We start from the raw sequence: 21,813 nt of genomic DNA on the forward strand, positions 1-21,813 counted from the left end.
TCTTGTCTTTGTCCATGCCTCCATACTTGGCCAAGGGGCCTCCTACCGTGCTTAGGACCGTCATGGAACCTGCAAAAGATAGCAAAGATCACGAGAGCATGGGGATGGTAAAATTATGCATTAAGATTATCAAAACAAGCGCAAATAAGCATACTTTTCATCCATAAAAGAAAAGGAAGCCATAAGAGGAGAAAAGAGGTAGAAAACCTAAGAAAAACAGGAGAAAAGAGACCAATACACTACCCCTAAGGGTAACATAAATGTCACTCATCATATACCCTAACTAAATTGCCTAGGAAGCTCTGCAAAAAGTCGAGCAGAGCGTATAGGAGCCGGCGCTCCAAAGGTCTTGCGCGGGTGCTCTTAGCTGCAGCAGACGGAGGCAGAATCGTTCCAGAAAGTTAGGAGCAGGCGCTCCTCTCAGACTGCGCGACCAGTCCTATTGCGCTGGACAAAACTACTCAGCTTTAAACAAACATATCTCCCTCATTTTACATCAGAATTGGGCATATGACCCGTTGTTGAAAAGCTCCCAAGATAAGCTTTCATCTCCAATTAGAATCACTCAAAAATGTTTTGTAGATCAAAAGATATAGGCGTTTGAAGTTCGATCATTGCAATCAAGTGCACATTTCTTCATTACTTGTTCAATTATGTTTTATATTTCTTCAATCTTGAGCAATGAACTTATCTAAGTGTTCTTTAACATAACAATAAACCAATAAAGTTTAATCTAATGCAAGAAGCAATCAAAATATGCAAGAAAAGCCAAAATTGAGCAATAATGACATTTCACACGCAAACACGACAAATGTAATAAAACGTTATTAAAACCAAGTAAAAAGATATCAAAAATATGAAAAACTAACTAGAAAATTCCTAATAATAGTGACATAAATGACATTTATCAGTACCCTTACCCATATTAATGTCCTTTTTTCAATTTTATATACTACATATTTATTATTTGTTATTCACTCACTTTTTTTTTTTTTTTTTATGTATTTTATGTACTTTTTCCTCTATTTTTTAATTTTCGTGTTTTTTGACAAACAAAAACTTTATTTGAAGATAGAGGGAGTATATAAATAATATAAAAAAAGTCATTAATGTCAATTTTTAGGAGCATAGGAGTAACCGAGTAAGGGAAACCGAGGCTGGCCGTCAAAAAATTGCTAAGGGAATCACGGAGTATATTGTATATTGGAGCTGGAGCCCGCGAATCTGGACATGTTTAAAATTCGGCCTCACAATCCAATACCACACGTCCACACCATTTTAAACCTCAGCTTCAAAGCTCAAGCCTTCAACAATGGCGTCTTCTAGAGCTTGCATTTCTCGAATTCCCTTACTTCGTTCATCTTGTCTCTCCTCTTCACTCCTTTTCTCTTCTCTCTCTTCTCCAATGTCCACTTCCCGCAGATTTAGTCGTCTCTCTGCTTCTCTCTCAACCCAAGACTCAAATACTCATCATTCTACTGAACAAGTTCTCATTCCCAAAACTATGAGACCCAGTTGGAAACCCTTGTGCTTGTATTATACTCAAGGAAAATGCACCTTGGTAAGCTCACTTTTTTCCTGATTTCTGATTTATTTTCTTCAAAATTGTTTCGATTTTTAAGAAGCTAGATTGTGGAAGGAATTTTGGGAATTTGATGATTTGGTGAAAGAAGACGATTTTCAGAAGAATTGTTGGGGATAGAGTTTGTTGGGTTTTTCAATGCTTGTTGTAATATGTTGCACGCTAAGTGTTCGATGAAATGCCTGAGTTAATTGTATGAATGTAATGTTAGTTTGTTAACTCTGGTGCTTACTTTAGTATTTTAGCTTCTAAGTGCTCGTTATAGGACTAGCTGATTGAGACACGATTTGTTTTATTCAGAAAGTTGCTATATGGCCGCCTTTTCTTGTATCATTTCGTGTCATTTGTCATATTATATTAGAAGTAGTTGATTAATTGATGACATTAATCTATGTTTCTTTGAATACCATTGATGTTGAGAAAAGACCTTTGGGAAAAAGATCGCTGGATAACTTCGAGCTTTCATGAACTCTGTGCCATCCATTTTATTGATCTTATCATTTTGATCATTTTTTTCTTTGCTATCACCAGGCAATATAGAAGTTATGTTTCGGGGTTTGGGACTGGTGAGTGTATATGATTCCTTCTTTATATGAAGTCATTCCAGAGTTATTTAATTTTCCATCTGTAGTTTCAGTGTAGTTAATGAATTCATGATGACAAATTAACTCATTTCTTATGTTATATTTATGGAACTGGCTCTCTTTTTAATAATATATTTGTTTTTCAATGTTGTTTATTTTTCATGATCGAGTAGATCATATATCCTTTGTACATATCTTGAAAATATAAATGAAATTCAATCTACTGTTGGAAACCAAAAACCAACAAACTTTGTGATGGTGTGGAGCTATGATGAACATGTTCCGTCCTGCTACTTTGTTTCTTGTTTTCATTATATTTATAAGCACTTCTTGGGGAAAACCAAATTTGCTGCATTTTTCAGAGCTGGTAGCATTATGAAACTGCATTTCTCATGCAATTACTTCAATATGCAGATGAATGAACCTTTCCATCTGGACATGTTCAATCACAATTGCTCTGTGCCCCTTGAAGAAAATATTTCTAAATCTGAAAAGTTGCGCTCACAGAATATAGATTTCTTTCTGGTGCTCGATTTGGAAGGAAAAGTTGAAATACTTGAATTCCCAGTTATGATAATTGATGCTAAAACACTGCAGGTTGTTGATTTCTTCCACAGGTTTGGTTCTGTTACCAAATTTACTGCAATTTCTACTATGCTCTTCCCTTTTATGATGTAGGTTCTCCAAACTTCAGTCTTTTTTAATGGCATGGATGGTTATGTTAAATTATGATGTGCCTCAGTTGCCCTCCACTTCCCAGGCAAAAGATAAAATAAAAAGGATGTTTGATATATTCACATTGTGATATGGCGAGATCTATGTTTATGTTCTCTTAAGAGAGAGATTTTGCAAAGGTTCCTCAATAAAATTCCAAGATTTTGCACCCTTATTACTTTCTAATAGCATTGTTAAAACGGTTTGACAATTCGGTTTGAAAACGGGTCGGTTTCGGTTCAGTTCAAATTATTATCGGTACGGTTCGGTTTTGGTTTATTCTTGAGCGGTTTTAATTCGGTTCAGCTTGTAAATGGTTTGGACGGTGGGTTGCGGTTTGTTAACGGTTCCGGTTGGAAACGGTTTCGGGATAGAAACGGTTCTGTTCTTTTTCGATTTGGTTTTATTTCAGTTCGATTTAGAACGGGTTCAGTTCATTAACGGGTTCGGTTCTTATACGGTTTAACATTAATTGGATCGGTTCGGCTTTGGGTTTACTAAAATATGGTTTGAGTCGGTTTTCGGTTTCAAAAAATCTTAATTTTTTATATTGACTTTTATTTGTTTTTGAAAGATCAAAGGATGCAATCATTTCATTCTAAAATTTTTGAGAATTACAATAATACATCATAAGAATTTGACTAGGCCAACTTTGATCCAATAATATAATTCCGAGCAAAATATGAAGCAATTTGTGATGTCGTTTAAAGAGAAAACGAAAATTATTTTTGCTTAATCCATAATTACATAAAAAAAGTCAAGGAAAACAATAATGTACTCCATAGTAAACATGTGTGCATAATTAGATTTCATTTAAAATTTCTTTTAATGTGATTTTAATCTTCCCTTTATAGTAAGCGGTTTGTGAATGGTTCAATTTATAAGCGGTTCGATTCATGAACGATTTGGTTTATAAACTGTTCGGTTGGTAAGTGGTTTGGTTTATAAACAGTTCGGTGCAAACGGGTTGCAGTTTGTTAATGGTTCAGTGTAAACAGTTTTTGTCCCGGTTCAAACGGTTTTGGGTTAGAAACGGTCCGGTACATTTTCAGTTCAGTTTTATTTCAGTTTGGTTTAGAACTGGTTCGGTTCGTTAACGGGTTTGGTTCTTATACGGTTTAACATTATTCGGATCGGTTTGGTTTTTGATTTACTAAAATACGGTTTGGATCGGTTTTCAGTTTCCAAAAATCGGTTTTTAATCGGCTGCGGTTTCGGTTTGAAATTTGACAGTGTTACTTTCTAAGCTATAAGCTTTTGCAGTTTTTAGCATGCATTTATTTAAGTGGCTTATTCACTTCTTCTGTATATCTTCAGGTTTGTTAGGCCTACAAAGATGAGTGAGCAAAGGATAAAAGAATACATTGAAGGAAAATATGGGAAAATAGGTGTTGACCGGTAAGTTCAAGCTAGGACATGTTAAACATGTATCCTGACCTGATTTATTGTCCTTGTTTAGTAAAATGAAAAACCCATTGCCAACTTTTTTATCTATTTACTTTGAAATTAATCTAGTTGCTTTTAAATTTAAGATGTTGCACTTCTTTTGGCAATTCAAAGTCCATACAAAACTGCTTTAAATTTAAGATGTTGCACTTCTTTTGGCAATTCAAAGTCCATACAAAACTGAAAGGGTTAATTTTCACTTTTTCAGCAATTTGATGCGATAAAGTTTCTGATGTTATGGAGTTGATAATTTGATATAATATTTAAATGTTTGCAGTGTTTGGGATGATACAGCTATACCTTTTAAAGATGTCATTCAAGAATTTGAGGCTTGGATCACTGGTCATAACTTGTGGGAAAAGGAGAGTGGTGGATCCCTATCTAAAGCTGCGTTTGTGACTTGGTGAGTGTTATTAAGTAAACACACTGTAATTTCTGAGTTCATCAACGATTAGATACTGGATTCTTCTTTGTTAGTTAAAGCAAAAGAGGATTTGACTTCATGCCCATTCAGCCCAGTAAACTCCCGTTTATGGCATATAGCTGGAAGACTTATGTAGTTATATCAGGCATAACTATTATATCTTCAAGGTTTTCATGTGAAAATGTCAATAATACCTATCATATACCTGCAGTTGCAGGCGTTGCAGCTGTACATGTAAGTTTGTAGTAAGGGTACAATCGATCCTCTGCAATTTTCCAAATTTCTTAAGTTAACTTGTGATTAAAATTATGTCATTGCATTGTCATCTACTTGTCATTCTTGCATGAAAGTGTGTAGAAGACAGTTGTAAGGAGATGATCAGTGAAGAAGGGTGTTGGTTTGATCCATTCAAGGTCTAGAAAACTATGAACTGGATAACCAACTTTGATTAGGATATTACATTTTGCAGTATCAAACCTATACCCCCTTGACATGTTTAGATGAATATTAGCATGACCTGAATGCTGCATCGTAGAATCTTCAAATTGTCAAGTCTTGGTGATAACATCCTTTATTTATTAATTTTTTTGCAGTACAAAAGTTGGTGCAATGCTAATTGGTTAGCATGTAATTTAATTTGCATTGGGCTGGTCTAATTAGCATATTAGTTGTAAGATTTACATGCCTGTAAGTTGTGCCCTTATTGATTTTGTTTTTGTGGTCTCTCTATTGTCTTATTTAGTTGTTACTTAAAACTCCCTGATTCTCACGTCATTAGAAGTAGAGAACTTAGGCTGCAGACTAGAATATTGACTTTTCATTTTCTGTTACAGTGGCAACTGGGACATCAAAACAAAAATTCCTCAGCAATGTCAAGTATGTGGCATGCAAATCCCCCCTTATTTCATGGAGTGGATTAATTTGAAGGATATCTACTTGAACTTCTATAATAGAACGGTAGGTTATTGTTGGCAAACTGGCAGTTAATTGTTTAGTTCTTGATTGATCCTCAACTGGAGTCTAGGCATAGGAGTTCTATGCTGGCTTGCAAATTGCAATCGTGCATGCTTAATTTTCCATTAGTCAGGACTAGTCGGACTGCGGCTTTGCTGATTCTATCTTTTCCTTTGTCTTTCTGTTCTAACATGACTTGCTTATTCATTATGCCAGGCCAAAGGAATGAGGACCATGTTGGATCAACTTGAAATCCCATTATTGGGAAGTCATCACCTGGGTATCGATGACACAAAGAACATAGCAAGGGTTGTACAACGGATGCTGGCAGATGGTGTATTGATGCAGATTACTGCCAGGCGGAGTCCTGCAGATCCCAGAAGTGTTGATTTTCTTTTTGAAAACCGCATTAGGTATCATTCTTTTTGCATTGTTTTAGTCATGATTGTTGGTTAAGCTTGTTGCATGTTAAATATATAAACTTTGTAGTTGATGTCCCTTTGTCTGTAGGTGAAGATCAGTTGGATTTACAACTGATTGCTGCAGTTGAATCTGTCATGCTAAACTAGAAGATATGTGAGATAGCAACTACTGACACCAGTGGATTCTTTCATAGGAAAATTTGGAGCTTCTAGTTTAAATCTTGAGGGATGCATACTTGCATTGTATATGTAATGGGAGAAGGTGTCGTATTGATGTTGCATGAATCCAAACCTTTTGTCCCACTTTCTATATTCTATATAAAGCCTTTTATTGATATTGCATGAATCCAATCCTTTTGTCCCACTTTCTATGTTCTATATAAAGCCTTTTAGTGGTCCTTGTCACTCAAACCAAACACATTTGAGATTATCTACACCAAAAAAACAACCCCATTGTCCCATTTCAATCATGTATATGAAATTCATCTTGGCTTCCACAACTAATGAGATTGTATCATTTTTTCATCTTTGAATGATATATCACAACTCGCTTTTTATTTCTTCTTATTTTCTAGGGCTACGCAAGTACTTTTTAGTGGAAAGAACTTGTGTTGGACATGGAGGGGCATGAAGCAAAAAATGCATTTGCAATCTTTTTTTTAGTGATTTAGTAGCAGTCAACAATTTATCTCTTAATTAGGTTTGAAGTGTACTACATCATGGTGAACCGAAAATAAATTATTTTTCTAAGAATTCAAGATGAGAATTTATATCGTTTCAGTATATATAAAAAGGAGAAATTAGAAGTTTATCTCCAGAATAAACATGTAACGTTTATCCCAGGTTAATTTTGGTATATTGCCATGGTGAAGTGAGGGTACTCTTGGGATTCATGAAATATGTAGGTGATAATTTGAACACAAAATTGATGGAGTATTCAAGAAGAAGCAAGTGAAGAGGCTCACAAGTAGCTTCAACACAAATGAAGGGCGTTCACAAGCAAATGACAAATATCTACCTAAGGGGTTAACCATTCCCTTTATTTTTATATGTTTTCTTAGGGTTATCTTTGAATTTAGTGGCAAAGCTGTCAGAAATGGTGATGTTGGGTTTGTTGTGGTTATTGACGTTAGTCTCTATTGAAACAACTTGAAACTCCATTAAAAACGTTCTTCATTGAATTTGCTTGTGAGCTTTTTGCCTTTGACACCGTCAAGAAACAACTAAAGTTAATGTTTTCATATTTACCTTTTTTTAAAAAAATTAAAAAATACTTATTAAATGAACTTGCAAGAAAACTAATGCATTTTATTACAATAATGTTATAAGATAAACACTTTTAATTCATCATGAGGATAAGTAAGAGCGCGCTTGGAAAAAAAAAAGCCCCCTTCAACTAATATTGACCTCTTCCCTTTTTCCAAATAATACCCCATCTTTCCACCAGCTAGCATTTAAAGCTTGATGTATTGCCAAAATAGACCCCTCAATTCTCTCATTTCTAGTTGAGGCAATTCCCACATTTTTTGGCGGTAAAAGTGTTTGGTGGGAAAAAATACAACAACGTTCAAGAAAATAACATATCATCCAATATTCCCAATTTCTTTTTTTAAATAAAAAAAAAAAAAAAAAAAAGCCCACTCTCGATAACCACGTGCTTTGGATACCCAATTTAAATTACCCTACCAAATATTCATTTCCAAACAATTTGGACAAAAAAGTGCATAAAAACATTAACTTCTTCTTCAAATAGCGCGTCGTATCACGTGATACTTAGCGCGTGAGATAAAACAAAAAAAATAAAAATTAAGCAAATAATATGAACACTCCCCCCTTTTTTCTGCCCTAGTTCCTCCTTCAAAATAACAAGCGCATGAAAAATGAACTTCGAATGAATTTGAAAACAGAGGAGAGAGAAAAAGTGTGATGATAATGCTGTTATTACCCTAAAAAACTCCAGATTATTCAACATTTTCTTCGTTTGATCGATAATCAATGAGATGATTCGGGATTTTTGTGGATGAAATTTGCATTGGAGTTTCTAGGGTTTATGTGATTGTTTTTTGGGGGATCAAATAGGAGTTGTCGACGAAGAGGTAAGTGTTTCTGAGTTTGATTTGAAGGTTTAATTTGATGAATGTTGGTGTATAATTAGGGTTTTTATTTCTGTAATGTTTGTTGGATGAATAATCGAAAATAGGGGGGTTTGCTCTGTTTTTTTTGAAGTAATTTGTGATGCGAAAATCTGAATCGGAAACCATTTCTCCTTCGAAAGAAGGGAATGGGAACCGGTCGGGTGTAAGAACTCGAAAGAAGCATAAAAGACTTGATGCAATTAGTGAGGAGGTGTATAATAAGAATCGGGGGGTTAAATTGGAGTCTAATGAGGGTACTAGTAGAAGAGGGGAATTAGTGGGGAAGGAGACGGAGCTTCGTCGAAGCTCGAGGGCGATAAGGGCACCGGTGATTCTTGATTCGTCGCCTCCCCCTTCGAGGAAGAGGCGGAAACTTGATAAGTTAGGGGGGAATGTTAACGGGGGTTCAGGGAAGAAGTTGAGGGGGAAGGGGAAAGTGAAGAATGATGGTCCTATTCCGAGTGTTGTGAATTCGGAGGAGGAATTGGGAGCTTTGAGGTTGAGGGTAAGGTCTAGGGGTAAAAGTGAAGGACTTAGTTTGGTAGGTAGTCGGAATAAGGCTCGTGGGAAGAGGAAGCTTTGTTGGGATGATGATGAGGAGATTAATTCTGTAAAGGATGATCCGGTGGAGGAAGAGCCTTGCTTGGATAGTGATAAATCGAAGGTTATGGAGTCTAGTGAACCTGGTAGTGTTAGGGTTTCAGTTGATGATGAGGATGAGGATGTGGATGAGTTGCATGATGATCATTTAGAAGATGGCAACTTGGAAAATGCGGTTGATGCCTTAGGGGATGAAGGTGATGGGGATTGTATGCCCTCAAAAAGTGGTAGAATAGTCGGAAATGAGGAGATTAGCGATGGTAGTCTTGTTCATCTTGTGGATATAGAGAGTGAAGGTCCTAAGGATAATGTATCTATGGAAAATGTTGATAGGATTGACAATATGGTAGGTGATGAGAAGAATCATGAAGCATTGGGTTCATTGAAACATGATGAGGGTGATGAAAATCAAAATCAAGCAGCAGAGGTGACTGCGATGGCTACTGATTTAGCTGAAGATGTGGGACATGATGTTTTAAAAGAGGTTGTTGCAGAAGTTAAGGAAAAACATGCAGAGGTTGATGGTGGTGCAGACCAGGCTGATTGCAATGTTGCTGTTGGTGGGATTCCTAAATCACGTGTAAAGAAGGGAAGACGATGTGGTTTGTGTGGGGGAGGGACTGATGGAAAGCCTCCAAAGGTTACGGCTAATGATTCAGCTGGGAGTGACAATGAGGCATACAGTGGTTCATCTGCTTCTGAGGAATGCAACTATGATCCATGGGATGGTTTTGGTGATGAATCTGGTTGGCTTGGAAGACTCTTGGGCCCCATAAATGACCGATATGGAATTGCTGGAATTTGGGTTCATCAACATTGTGCTGTATGGAGTCCAGAGGTGAGTTGCATGATTCATATTCTTTTTACTTGTCTACCTTTATCCTACATGATAATGTGTTTAATTTGTCTGAAAAGGTTTGAGTCTACTAGGAACATACAAGATATTTTGCTCCTTAGTCCTTATGATTTAGATGCTTTAGCCTTACAAAGTTTGGTAATTTGATCGAAGTTAGGTTCAGCTTCTGAGCAATTGTAAGGATGCTTACCCTATCAATTAATTGTGTCTCTTGAAAGAAATTGGAATGATAATGTTTTAAAATATATTTAAAATTTAATGGCAGATAGCTTCAGATAAAAAGAATAACTTTTAGCTTCATGTGTACTTCCCAGGCGTGTTTACTAATTTCAGACATACACCTGGTGTTTCAATATGTATGTGAATGTGGCCTGAGTTTTCAATTAAAATTTCCTTCTCTGTGTCGGAATCGTGTACCCTCATGCTGCCTCTCAGTTTTTTTTGAAAGCATCCATGGTATACTTGTTTAAGTTGTATCATAAAAATGGAATGAAGAGCATCCCCACCGGTTGTAATGAACAACCTGCTTGCAAATAATTAAAAGTTGGAGCAGTGAGTTTACTAGTGTGAAGCAACACTAGTTGTAGCTTGGTGATATATATGTAGCTCCACAAAGCGGTGTGGTTTCACATATATCCTAGGATACATGGACACTTCATCCAACTGCCATGTTCGTGTCGGACACCGTTTCAGACACCGACACTCGTGGGACACATGACGATATGTCTCGGACCGTATCCTACTATGATATGGGTTGTTCAACTTTTTTTAATTAGAAAATTTAAGTAAAGTAAGATAAATAAGGTAATTGTTAAATAATATGGGTGCCTTTATATATAGCTCATTGTTAATATGATCTAATGAGAGGACAAATATATGGCCAAATTCATTTTTTAAAATATATCATATGAGTTTTAACATCCCGTACCCGTGTCCCTTATTTTGAGATAGACGTTTTCCCGTATCCATGTCAGTACCCGTTCTTGTGCAACCTAGCATATATCATGGTTCCACTTGGCACTTTAAAAGCATTAACTTCCAGAAATTGTGTTGCTAAGGTTGATGTTTGTTGCTTTTCTTTTATTATAAAATAATTTTAACATGTGGGACCCATTTAAGTTAGAAGAGAATGTTGCTTACCATTAGAGGGTAAAGTAGTTTTCTTTATGGTAGTAGATTAGAAAGCTGAGTTGGCAAACATAGCTACAAGGCTTATAGCTCACCATTGCTTTAATTATATTAAATTTTATTCTTCGTCTTTGAATTAATCTTTATTGGTGTATATATACGAGATCTGTGGAAATAATATCATGTTTTATAATCAAACATAAACTGAAACATATATTTTGAAGATAAAAGTTTCAAAAAAAAGGAAAATAAATTCCTTTTCAATTTAATTTGGCTTTAAATTATAGGCGAGGTTTAGTTGACTTTGCTTTAGATACATGTCACACACCTATAGAAACTGAAGGGTCTATAATTTCTCTTCAAATGATTGCCCGTTCTGTTTTTTTTTTTTTTTTTTTTTTTTCCCTTTTATTTATCCATCCATTCCCCTTTATGACCCTATAATATCCAATTTCTATCTAATCGAAAAGTGGGATCATGGAGAGGTTTAATGAGGTAGAGGGTTACTGAAAATGACTTGGTTGGAAGGGGTTAGGAAGGATATGAAGCGTATGGATTTGCATGAGAATGGGGTATTTGATTGTAAAGGATGGAGGAGGAAGATTTTTGTGGATGACTATACGGAATAATCACTTTGATATATAGCCGACCTCACCTATGGGATTAAGGCTTTGATTGATTGGTTGAATCAAATAGATAGGGGGGGGATGCATGCTTAAAACTTGGCTGCCATTTCATCTATATGTCCTTTTGTTTTAAGCATTAAGTTGCTGTTTCAGTACCATTTTTTGTTCAGATGCCTTTAAATACTTCCAAGGCGTTTGAGAGACATAGTGTACACATCTTTTTTGGGGCTCTTGGTTGTATGAAGTTTGTTCTTCCCATGCTTTGATTTAATATCTATAATATTACCAAAAAAAATGTACACGTGTTTGGTGTTTAGGTTATCAAATAGTTAGGATTGGAAATTGCTGACCTTCTGACATTCAATGTTTAATACTTCCTCCGTTTTTTAATACTAATAACACTTCCCTAAAATGGAAATGTCACAATACTTGCAACACACTATAATTGGAGAGTTATTTTGGGAAAAGTTGTACTATTTCCCTTATGTGAAGCACATGGCCCGCTAAATTATACTTCTTAAATACCGTGAAAAAGTGTGTGCTGCAGCTATTAAAAAATAGAGGAAGTAGCTGGTAACATCGGTCCATATATTGTTTTTTTTTTTGGCTCTCGACAGCCTGTCAGCTTTTTCTTTTGAGTTCCTAAGAGCATTATGATGTGTACCAGTTTATGCTATTTTTTTTCCTCATTCAAAAAATTTTGTTGTTGACTAATGTCTGTAGGTTTATTTTGCTGGCTTAGGGTGTTTAAGAAACATCAGAGCTGCACTTTGTAGAGGAAGGGCGTTGAAATGTACCCGTTGTGGAAGACCTGGGGCAACTCTTGGGTGCCGTGTGGATCGGTGTCCAAGAACTTACCATTTGGTAAGGAGCCATCTAACTTTTGTTCATAGCTTATTGCAGGCAGACCTTTCATTTTGTCAAATTCTCATCTTATGCTAACCCTTTTGATGTTGATGTGAATTTTCTACTGCTCATATTGTGATCTTGTCCAGTATCTTGTATACCTTTGAAAATTGTTGTTATTGTCTGCCATTTATCGACGCATGTGTTGTGTGTGCTCTTCTTACACATTGTCTCATAACTCTAGATCGTTTGCAGTCAGAAGGTTTAAACTTTCATCAATTGATTCAATTTATTGTTTCTGTTGTTGATTGGTTATTTCCCAATTTACTTTCCACAGCCTTGTGCACGAGCTAGTGGCTGCATATTTGATCACCGTAAATTTCTTATAGCCTGCGCTGATCATCGGCATCATTTCCAACCTCATGGGTTTCAATATGCACAACATATGAAGAAGCTTAAGGCTAAGAAGGTGAGGTTGGAACTGAGAAAGGTGTCAAATGATGCTTCACGAAAAGATCTTGAGGCAGAAGAAAAGTGGTTGGAGAAGTGTGGTGAGGATGAAGAATTTTTGAGGCGTGAATCAAAAAGGCTTCAGCGTGATTTGTTAAGAATTGCCCCTGTGTACATAGGGGGCCCACATTCTGAAGGTCAGAAATCTTTTGAGGGTTGGGAATCTGTTGCAGGACTCCAGGGTGTCATACAATGTATGAAAGAGGTTGTCCTCTTGCCTCTTCTGTACCCAGAGTTTTTTAAAAACATGGGGATTACACCACCCAGAGGCGTTCTATTGCATGGTTATCCTGGAACAGGCAAGACTCTAGTTGTGCGCTCATTGATTGGGGCCTGTGCTCGTGGGGATAAACGCATAGCTTATTTCGCCCGGAAAGGTGCAGATTGTTTGGGAAAATATGTTGGGGATGCTGAGCGACAGCTTAGACTTCTCTTCCAGGTTGCCGAGAAATCTCAGCCTTCAATAATTTTTTTTGATGAAATTGATGGGTTGGCACCTGTTCGTACGCGGCAGCAAGACCAGACTCACAGTTCAGTGGTATCCACCTTGCTAGCCTTAATGGATGGCTTAAAGTCTCGAGGATCTGTTTATAGTTATAGGTGCTACAAACCGTCCTGATGCTGTAGATCCAGCTTTAAGACGCCCTGGAAGGTTTGATAGAGAAGTTTATTTTCCACTACCTTCAACGAATGATAGAGCTGCTATTTTGGCTCTTCATACAAGAAAGTGGCCTAAACCAGTATCTGCTACTTTGCTGGAGTGGGTCTCTGCTAGAACTGTGGGCTTTGCCGGTGCAGATCTGCAAGCTCTTTGTGCTCAAGCAGCTGTTATCGCCTTGAAAAGAAATTGCTCATGGCACCAAATTATTTCTTATGCTGAAAACAATCTTGAGCAGGGAAAACGTCCACAGCTTCCTTCATTTGTGGTGGAAGAGAAAGATTGGTTGGAGGCTCTTTCCCTTGCTCCTCCTCCATGTTCCCGTAGAGAGGCAGGGATGGCTGCAAATGAAGTTGTTGGCTCTCCTCTTCACATGCATCTTATTCCTTTCCTGCTCCAGCCACTTTTAAGCTTGATGATATCTCTATATCTTGATGACCGTCTCTGGTTACCTCGTCGTCTCGTATATGCCACAGCAGCCATTGAAAGGGTTGTTGTTTCAGTTTTGGAGAAAAAAGGTTTGCAGAGTGATAAATGGTGGTGCCATGCACAAGATATGGTGCAAGATGCAGAAACTACTAAAGAGATTGTGAGAAATCTTCTCATTGCTGGAATCCTAGAAGGAGATGCTTCTTCCGCCAGTTGTGATATGTCAAGTGATACTTCATCTGGGGATGGTGGATTTCGCTCATCTGATCTTCATGTCAATACTTCTGGTTCACACCAAAAATTTTGTGATGCTCTATCAAAGAAAATAGGGTATAGGATAATGATTTCAGGGGATCCAAGATCTGGCCAAAAGCATCTTGCTTCGTGCCTTCTTCATTGTTTTGTGGGCAATATTGAAATGCAGAAGATTGATTTGGCTACAATTTCACAAGAGGGGCATGGCGATATGGAACAAGGCATTTCAAATATTTTAAGTATGTCATGCTTCAGTCTTTTCAAATCATTCTATTATAAAGGGTAAAATTGAATGCTTTTGCTAGGCTGAAAGTCTTCTTATGTTGAAGACAATAACTGATTATTTTGTTGATTTTTTTTGACATTGACAATTTCTAAAATAACCAAGAAATTGTAGGCTGCTATGTTTTGTATTCTGTATAGAAGAATTTCTACTCCTGATTGTGGGAACGGGAGGAAATGAATATACAATTGTGCTTGTCCCTAATGAGAGGAGATCAGAGAATAGTCATAACCTGAATCTAATTTGATTTCAGATGTCTATGAAATGTCAAATGTTCCAGGTTTGACATTATTATTCATTTACTGATGCCACCTCCCCCTCTCCCTCCCCCTCCCCCTCTTTTCTCATTCAAAATTATAGCCATGTGCTATGAAGTTTATGGAAGTTAATATTATGTACTAAGGGAGGTTTAAAGTAATGGAGTTGAACAATTGGATACAATTTGAAGAAGCTCTGGAAACTGGAATATACCCCCCTTGTGTTTTTCTATAATTCTATAACCTCGTCCTCTATTCCTCAACCATTCAAAATAAGTTCTGGTTTAGCTGCAAGGCAAATATGAGCTGCTGTCCTAGCTGATTAGTTGTCCCTAATGAGAGGAGATCAGAGAATAGTCATAACCTGAATCTAATTTGATTTCAGATGTCTATGAAATGTCAAATGTTCCAGGTTTGACATTATTATTCATTTACTGATGCCACCTCCCCCTCTCCCTCCCCCTCCCCCTCTTTTCTCATTCAAAATTATAGCCATGTGCTATGAAGTTTATGGAAGTTAATATTATGTACTAAGGGAGGTTTAAAGTAATGGAGTTGAACAATTGGATACAATTTGAAGAAGCTCTGGAAACTGGAATATACCCCCCTTGTGTTTTTCTATAATTCTATAACCTCGTCCTCTATTCCTCAACCATTCAAAATAAGTTCTGGTTTAGCTGCAAGGCAAATATGAGCTGCTGTCCTAGCTGATTAGTTGTATGACCTTATTGTTAATGCTTCCATGATCAAATATGATTATGACATTTGAAATGCTTCTCATTGCTTGTCATTATTGCAGTGAAATGTGCCAGTTTGAAGATGTGTGGTTTATTCATGCCCAGGATTGATCTGTGGGCTGTACAGTCATGCCCGAGTGTCCAGGAAGATGTTGAGGTTGCAACATTACATCAGTCTTCCAAGGAATCCTTGTCAACATCTTGTTCAACTGGTCATGAGAACTGTAGTCCCATTCCAAGCAAATCTGAACCAATGGAAGTGACAGCATGCCAATACAAAGATTGCAGTGCCTCCCAGATATGGAGATCTTTTGTGGAGCATCTAGAATACATACGTGTATCCTCATCCCTTATCATACTGGTGATTTTTCTCTCTTCTATTCTGCCTCTTACCCTTCCTTCTCACAGGAATGGGGTATATATCCTTGTCTTGATGTCTTCTCTTTTTTACTTTATCTGTAACTGTTCCTTGACTTAGGAGAGTGAATTTTTTATATTCTTAAATTGTGATTTTGGGAATGATGGAGCTTCATAAAATATTCCATCCAAGGATTCTCAATTTTCTATGTTTGGGGCGAGAAACAATTTTTTTCAAGGGTGGAAAATAGCTCTCCCAAAATATGGAAACATCTTTCTTGTGTAAGAATGGGAAGCCAAGTTTTTTCCCTACTCCTTGCTTCCCCTCATTTTCTCCTCCAATCCATCTATTCCCTTCCCCTTCCATTTTCTTTGTCTTTAAGTTTTCTTGCAAGGAACTGAACAATTGAAAACTAGTTTGTACCTGTGTTTTTCCTAGAAAACTATCTTCCACGAAAAATCATATTTCATTGAAAATATTTTCCATTAAACCAAACAGAGCTTTACAATCAGAAGTAAAGGGAACTTATTGGTTGTAGGCTAAAGAATGAGGGATAAGTGGAAAGAAAGGGAAAAAACTACCACCACCACAAACAATAACAAGGGATACCACCCTACAACCCTCCTCTCTAGATTGCGACACTAGTAAGAAAGGTTGGCCTTCTTTTTCTCTCAATCAGATTTGTGGGTGGTTTTTTGGGTTGCGACAGTTGGCTAGTTGGGTGAATTTTCGTGGTAGGTGGATAGATTTTGAGGTGGTAGAGTGGTTTTTGGGTGGTTAGGTTTGCTTTTGGGGTGGGTTCGTTGGTTTTCGGGGGCGAATAGGGGAGTTGGTGAGGTGGTTGGTGGATAAAGAGTTTAGTGTTTGTAGATGGGGATTGGTGGGGTCAGACAGTGGTATAGTGTGATGGAGTGGTGAAGGTGGTTGGGTGTAAAGGAGTTTTTGGGTTAAATGATTCCATTGTTTGGGGTGTTGGGGGGAGGGGGGATCATAAAGTGGGAGGAATTTATAAAAATGACTAACAAACGACGAAAAAGGGAATCAAGGGTGTGTCCCTTGGCCCGTAGGTCCTGACACAAGACTTGCATTTTGAATCTCTTTTCCTCCTTGAAATCTCCAAAACAATTCCCCCTAAGATGTCATATTTCATTTGTATGTCTGCTATTATATGTTTATAATGAACACTTGGCACAAGGGTTCTTATGTTATCCCGGAATTGACTGCTTATTTGTTGTTTTCATGACTAGGCTACATCAGAGATTCCAAGTTCAGCTCTTCCTCCAGAACTGCGTCAGTTCTTTGGCTGTGACATTTTAACATCTGAAGGGTCTGTTCATTCGGAGTATGGAACTCCCCGATTTTCTGTGGAGGTGGAAAGGGAGTTTCACCATGATAAGTTGATCCATTCGGCTGCATTGGACTTATCACAGGATCTGATTCAACAATTTGTGCAACTTGTTCACATTGGAAATCATGGTGATTCAGATTCAAGTACTGCCTATAATGCTCGTCATGGAGGTAAAGTTGATGTGTTAAGTCACCAAAGTGAACTCAAATTAATGGAGGAACCTAGAGCAAAACCAGAACTGGCAGAAGGCTCTATTGCGAAATTGCCAGCGCCATCTGCATCTAGAAATGGCAAAGGAAAATCATCCGTGACGTTGGCTATAACTGCTTTTGGCTATCAAATTCTGAGGTACCCACATTTTGCTGAACTCTGTTGGATCACTTCCAAGCTGAACGAAGGTCCAAGCACTGACATCCGTGGACCTTGGAAAGGATGGCCATTTAATTCTTGCATTGTACGCCCTTCTAAGTCAGTAGCAAAGGAAACTGTTGCATGCAATTCTAACAGCAGTAAAGGTAAGGACCAGTTTACATTGGTTAGAGGCCTATTAGCTGTGGGCTTGTCTGCATATCGAGGAGTATATACATCTCCGCTGGAAGTTTCTCTGGAGGTAAGGAAGGTGCTTGAGCTCCTCATTGAGCAAATAGCTACCAGGATCCAGGCAGGAAAAGACAGATACCAATATTTTCGCCTTTTGTCCCAAGTTGCTTACCTAGAGGACATGGTTAACAGCTGGTCTTACTCATTAAAAAGGTATGGTTTCATTAATGTGCTGGTAAATTCTTTTGTTCCGCCTGAGTTGTCTGACCGAAATAATGTTGAATTTCAGCTTAGAGGCAGATGCTCAAACATCTATTGTGAACTCGAAGCTAAATGGTGCTCAGTGTCCTGAAACTCTGCAGCCTCCAGCTGCTAAGCCTATGCAAGTTTTAGAAGACCCAATTGAGGAGAGCCTGCAGGGCTGTATTGCTGGAAATCCTTTACACACACCAGGTGACAATTCTATGCAGGTTGAAACAGAGCCTAATATTCCAGGTAATGGTTTTCAGCAGCCAGAACTTGAACTAGTGCTGCCAGAAACTATTGATGTAAGTGCTCAACCTGCTGATTCAAACATGGGAACTATTGATTCTGGCAATGACAATCTGACGGAGGCAGTGAGCCTTGTTGAAGAGTCTCAATCAACAGCTGCGGCTACAATCCATATTGCACAGGATGTTCATTCTGAAGTAAAGGTTGCAAATGAAGAAAAGGAATCAGCTAACCAAATACTTTCAGGGAGCAATATTGTGTCTAGAACCTACTGTGTGGGTTCTGTTCATCAATCGTATATTATAATACCCCAGAAATTTACAGGATCTGAAGAGCCAGAGTTGGAACATTTTGAAGATATTTCCGTCACTGGTGGACACATGCAGACTAAACAAGAGTCTAGTCAATTGGCTTGTACAGAATCTCTTGATCAACTAGCAGCCGGTATTTGTAACTCAGGAAAACTTGAAAACACTGAGCTCCATGTATCCAGTGAATTCTGCAATCAATCTATTACTGAACCCTTGGTGGAATATGAACAATCTTCTGAAGCTGCAAATTGTACAAGTGATCTTCAGCTCCATGATTCCAAGTCTTCTCAGAGCAGTGATTTGCCATCAGAGTCTGAGGTTATATGCTCTTACAGTTGTTGCAGTGAATGCATTTATACTCTTCAACAATTGCTAAAGAAAATAATCGCCCAAGAGTGGAAATTATCTTCATGTTGCACCGTGGAAGATGTCCATGATCTTGTTTCAGCACTATCCTCAAGTCTGTGCTCAACTATAAGGAATCTGTATAGCATTGAAAGATGCAGTAACTTCGAGAATGGAGGTCTGAGAAAGCTTGAATCTCAGGAAGAAAATGCTTGTCAATGTGAGGCTTCAGAAAATAAGCTGGCAAATCTTGTTGAATGTGTTTGTCATTCAGGGAAGGAGTTTTCTAAGAGAGTCTATTTTTCTACATACAACCAACCCGAATCCAGTCTGACTTACCTTTTTAGGAACGGTGTCTTGATTTCTGCAAATTCTGACGATTCTTCTTTCCATTGTAAATATGATAACTTGTGCCTATCTTCTTTGATAGAGGTGATAGAAGACACTAGACAGCCTTTAGATTGATCTAGTGTTCATGTAGTAATCATACTGGCTTGGAAAAGCGCAATTTTGGCAGTGTTATGGTATTCAGATTCAAGATCGATCATATACTATGAGATGCATGAATATGGATATTTGCTATAGGACCATATAGTACATTTTATTGACATAGCTTGTTCTAGCGCAATGAAATTAGGGCTAATGAAATTAGGGTTGGTTTATAATTCCTATCATAAAAAATAAATCCTCCGTTCTTTTTTTATTGCACCATGAGTGATTTCACGCTTGTCAATGCATTAATTTGCCTATTAATATCTTTAATTAAGTCATCTCAAAATTGTTAATTACTAACACCTGCATTATTATAGGAAATGAGCTTCATACACTCTACTTAAGTTCCAATTCCTCGCTATCTTTCACCAAGGCTGCCACCATCTCACCATTAAGGCACCCATCAGGCCAACTCCTTCGGCACAACCATTGGTAAATGCAGTACACATGGACGACGAGCAACCGTCCATGCAGCGCAAGTCCTCAACATAGCTGTGGCTTTTGTCAGTTTCTCGTTAATCGAATACTCTAAAGGTAAAGAGTCGACTGTCACCCTGAAAGCCAAATATTGCATTATTGAAAAAATAGGTACAATTTACGAGTACAAGTTTGCCACAAGAATATTTATGGGCCTATTTGAATTCGTTTAAGGTGTACACCTAACTTTGTATGACTATATTTTTATGTGGGATTGTGGGTAGTAAATATCTATAGCAGTTACAACAAGAATATTTTTTATTTTTTTAAAAATCTAGCAATGGAGGCTAGAAAAACCATCCCAAGGGAAACACTAGAGGGAACCAAAAAACCCCCAAGGAGAAAACCTAGAGGGAACTCATTCCTTAGATAGTTAAACTTCTTTTCAGTTGTAACACTTTTTTATTTTTGGAAATTGTTAATTACTTACAACACTTTTCATTTTTGAAATTTCTTTCTTTCTATCTCTCTCCTACCCACATGGATCCCTTTTATTTTTCTCTTTATTTCTCTCCTCTTCAAAAATTATCTAGGAGACAGTGAAAATAAAATTGTTACTCCCTTTGTCCCATAATACATGACACAGTCAAGCATCACACGCATGTCAATGCACTAGTTTGACTTTATTTTTATATAATTAAATATAATGAAAATTATTTTAAAAATTATAATATGAAACTTTGTATTAAAACCTATCTAACAACATATTTTATGATAAAATGTATTTTTATTATGTTGGTATAAAATTATTGTCAAACCTAATGCATGAATAGTGAAAAAAAGTCCAACGTCTCATGTATTACGGGACGGAGGGAGTACAACTAAAAAAACGAAGGATGTAGTAATACTAGTACTATACTCCCTCGGTTTTTTTTTTTTAAATGCATCAGTGTGACCGGCACATTTGCTAAGACGCAACTTTGATCTTTAATATCTTTAACTGTCTACTAGTAAAAATTATAACAAAATTATATTATGAAACTAGACATTATGACTAATCTAACGATATATTATACGGATTTTTCACCAAATGCCACTGAGTTATTGCGTAATTCACCATATACCATAAGAAACTTTCTAATACACAAAATACCACTCAGTTAATGTACATTAACACAAAATGACATTTTTGGTAACTGTCGTTAGTCTGCCGTTTGGGGTAATTTACCATTTCACCAAATACCATTATTTTATAAGTTATTGCACCGTATACCATTTAGTTTAAAGTTGTTTCACAGTATACCCATAAGTTTACAACGGTTTTTTTTTTTTAAAAAAAAAGTAGCCGTTGAACAGTAATAACGGCTACTTTTGTGTATATAAATGTAGTTGTTGAGGGATTCACGTACCAAGTAACACTTCTAAAAGCATTTGTAAAGATGTCCACACACTCGAGATCATCATCATTGGTACGACTGTCGCATGTCTACCAAAAATAAACCTAACTAAAACCTCCTAAAATGTAGTAGGGTAAGCTAGGGTCGATCCCACATAGAATTAGATTATCAAATTATTACTTGTGTATGTTAAAAACCCTTGTTTTGAACAATGACTATTACGATCTAATATAAAAAAAAAAACTACGGACTTGAAAATAAGCTAAGTACGGAGATGTAAAATTAACAGTACGAATAAATATTAAAAATCAAGACTGACGAAATAGGGATCGGGAGATACAATATAACATTGGAAAATCGATTGATCATCGAATTATATAAATCATGTTTTTATCTCAATGTTAGCCGATGAACACAAACAAACATTCAATACTTCCCTTAATTGCAAATAAACCAAACAAGCTCTTGGAGTATTGTCTAACTAACTAACAATCTAGAACAAGCTCTCTAGACTCGATTAATTAGTAGCATTAATAACTAGAAAGTAGCTAACTTAAGCCACAAATCTCACAAGCTCGGACTTGTGCAACTCAAAGGGTTGATAACCTTAGGCATTATAACAAGCTTTAGTCACCTATTAAACACCTAATTGCTACCAAGGGAAATT

The 21,813-nt window shown here is 37.0% G+C and overlaps 2 protein-coding genes across 2 annotated transcripts; both read left to right on the plus strand.

Annotated features, from left to right (window-relative positions):
- Positions 1–1,144: 1,144 nt before the first annotated feature.
- Positions 1,145–6,461, plus strand: LOC110737711 (uncharacterized exonuclease domain-containing protein At3g15140-like). Its single transcript, XM_021918043.1, has 7 exons — positions 1,145–1,561; positions 2,581–2,783; positions 4,198–4,278; positions 4,604–4,729; positions 5,584–5,707; positions 5,921–6,117; positions 6,215–6,461. The coding sequence occupies exons 1-7, from the start codon at positions 1,313–1,315 to the stop codon at positions 6,216–6,218; spliced, it is 984 nt and encodes a 327-aa protein (XP_021773735.1). The 5' UTR covers positions 1,145–1,312; the 3' UTR covers positions 6,219–6,461.
- Positions 6,462–7,046: 585 nt separating this feature from the next.
- On the plus strand, positions 7,047–19,424 carry LOC110737713. The gene is given in 7 exon segments (XM_021918044.1): positions 7,047–9,699; positions 12,195–12,335; positions 12,655–13,416; positions 13,418–14,408; positions 15,509–15,807; positions 17,052–17,905; positions 17,982–19,424. Coding segments are annotated over 7 exon segments (5,709 nt in total). The 5' UTR covers positions 7,047–8,361; the 3' UTR covers positions 19,306–19,424.
- The last annotated feature ends 2,389 nt before the right edge of the window (positions 19,425–21,813 follow it).

The sequence above is a fragment of the Chenopodium quinoa genome, unplaced genomic scaffold (assembly GCF_001683475.1).
Source record: "Chenopodium quinoa cultivar QQ74 unplaced genomic scaffold, ASM168347v1, whole genome shotgun sequence".
NCBI lineage: Eukaryota > Viridiplantae > Streptophyta > Magnoliopsida > Caryophyllales > Amaranthaceae > Chenopodium > Chenopodium quinoa.

Coding starts and splice junctions, on each gene's coding strand:
- LOC110737711 (XM_021918043.1), top strand. CDS start 1,313: ATGGCGTCTTCTAGAGCTTGCATTTCTCGAATTCCCTTACTTCGTTCA. Junction 1,562..2,580: donor CTCAAGGAAAATGCACCTTG/GTAAGCTCACTT, acceptor TTCAATATGCAG/ATGAATGAACCTTTCCATCT. Junction 2,784..4,197: donor GTTGTTGATTTCTTCCACAG/GTTTGGTTCTGT, acceptor GTATATCTTCAG/GTTTGTTAGGCCTACAAAGA.